This window comes from Acytostelium subglobosum (genome assembly GCF_000787575.1).
Source record: "Acytostelium subglobosum LB1 DNA, scaffold: scaffold102, whole genome shotgun sequence".
Taxonomy (NCBI): domain Eukaryota; phylum Evosea; class Eumycetozoa; order Acytosteliales; family Acytosteliaceae; genus Acytostelium; species Acytostelium subglobosum.
In genome coordinates, this window is record NW_012236431.1 from 1 (window position 1) to 2,125 (window position 2,125).

The 2,125-nt window shown below is 43.8% G+C and overlaps 1 protein-coding gene across 1 annotated transcript; it reads right to left on the reverse strand.

The window, feature by feature from the left end:
* Positions 1-403: 403 nt before the first annotated feature.
* On the reverse strand, positions 404-1,269 carry SAMD00019534_126840 (hypothetical protein; the record flags this gene model as incomplete). Its single annotated transcript, XM_012892090.1, has 2 exons — positions 404-950; positions 1,124-1,269. The coding sequence occupies 2 exons, from the start codon at positions 1,267-1,269 to the stop codon at positions 404-406; spliced, it is 693 nt and encodes a 230-aa protein (XP_012747544.1).
* Between the last annotated feature and the right edge of the window lie 856 nt (positions 1,270-2,125).

Sequence of the window (2,125 nt, forward strand, 5' to 3'; positions counted from 1 at the left end):
TTGTTGTTGTTGTTGTTGTTGTTGTTGCAAATGATGGTGTTGAATCGGTGTCTTCAATGTCCATGGGAGCGGTGTCGCTTGGTATGATGATATATGGATGATCGATGGCATACATCTGATAATAGCCATGTGTGTCTTTACGACAATGGAAGTCGAAGTATTGGGTAATAGTTACATTGGACTTGTATTCCATGAGCATGGGCATTGTCTTTGGATGTTGTGGACCTGGCACTGAGGCAGGAGGCAGTTGGGGGCTTGGTGCTGAGGCAGGTGGCTGGGGCAAAACAAAGTCCAAACCATCATCAGGTTCGGCTTGTTGGACTTGTAGGGACATTCTGTCATGCTCAGCCTGCTCTTTGCTGGACAAGTTGGAAGCATCAAATGCAGCATCATCACGCGAAATTTAATAAGGCAAAAGAGCTTCCGAGATTGCACAGTCGGACAAGGCCTGCCTTGTGAATGATTCCACTGTTGGATATATAACTATTGATTGTTTATAGCGTTTGGTGACACCATTGCGTTGTGTGGCCGGTTTGGTATTGAAGTGGTGCTGGGCAAACCGATTGTTGACATAGTCGACTATTGATGCTGTTGTTCTCTTCATGATGTTGGAGTCCAGAGATAGTCTGAAGTCCTTGATGATCTTGGTCCAAGCACCAAAGTATATGTCACAATCAGACTTGCCATGATATGGACCTAAGAACTTGGCGTCAATATCAACGTTGAGTAGCTTGGCCATGACCTTGACGTGATTGAGCCACTTGTTGGACTTGAATGTTGGTCCATTGTCAGACAATGACCACAGAGTGTCTTCTTTGATGTGACCACCAAATAGTGGTACGCCATCGATAGTTGGAAAGAGGTTGGAGAAGTCTTTGTTATCATTGAACAGATTGAGATAACATGCCTTGGCATGATTGGCTGATTTGTCAAGGACTCTGGAGAAGTAGCTTGATGGAAGTTGGAATAATTGTTTGATTGAGATAAAGTTTGAATGATTGATTGAATGAATGAATGAATGAATGAGTGAATGAGTGAATGAGTGAATGAGTAAATGAGTGAATGAATGAATGAATGAGTAAGCAACAATATCAATGTCGTTCATTTTGGAGTTGTAACATACCCAAAGGTAAATTTGTGCCTCACTCCGTTGATGCTGTAGTAGGTTACGATTCCAAAGAGGCTCCTCATAACTGCATTGTAGAACTGATAGTTTGACTCTCGTTGAGATTTGTTGATGTCCACATTGGCCTTGAAGTCTGCTACCATCACCACTTCATCATCCTTCACTTCCTGCTTTGACCTCTTGAAGTCTTCTCTGCGTGAGTTGACCAGACGCTTGTGATTGCTCAGTTTGGTTAGGTCATGTCTTTGCCTTTGATCCTACCATCCTCACAGGTGGGACAAATGTCATTCCTGAGCCTGGCGCGGCGCATCCACTTTGGTAGATACTTGATGAATGTTGTGTAGCCCACGTGGATAAATGTGACCACGGCAGTCGTCCTGCTCACATCATCTTCATAGCCAGCGAGCAGAGGATATGAAGATATTGGATGGGCGGGTGGTTTAGAGGTGTGGAATCTGTACAGTGCATACAAGTCTTTCTTTGGGAGGTGATACATGCGCACGCACACACACACACTCTCCTTGGTTTCCGTCTTTCGCTCTGTGACAGCATTGGCCTCAGCTGATGGTAACATATTCCAACATGCCAAATAGACCAACGTCCTTGATAGTCTTGTTCATTCGATTCTCGTCATTGCTCCTGTTTGTGTGTCCGCTGGCCAGCTGGCTTACCGCGGTAGCTGATTGACTGTAGGGTGGGGTAAATGGATGACTGTGATTGAGATGAATCAATGTTCATGGCCTGTTGTTGTTGTTGTAGTTGTTGTTGTTGTTGTTGTTGATGTTGTTGGATGCCTGCCTTTCTCTCCTTCTGTTTAGTATATGCCACTTGTCGGTTGTGCTTGGAATCAGCTATTTGTTGGTCACAAATGACCCCAACCCCTCTCTGACAACATATCAACAAAGTTGAGCAACTTCACACATTCACAATCACTCTAAACAAACATTATTTATTATCTACATGTAGAAGACATAGTTAACGTCGAGTTATGTAATATAG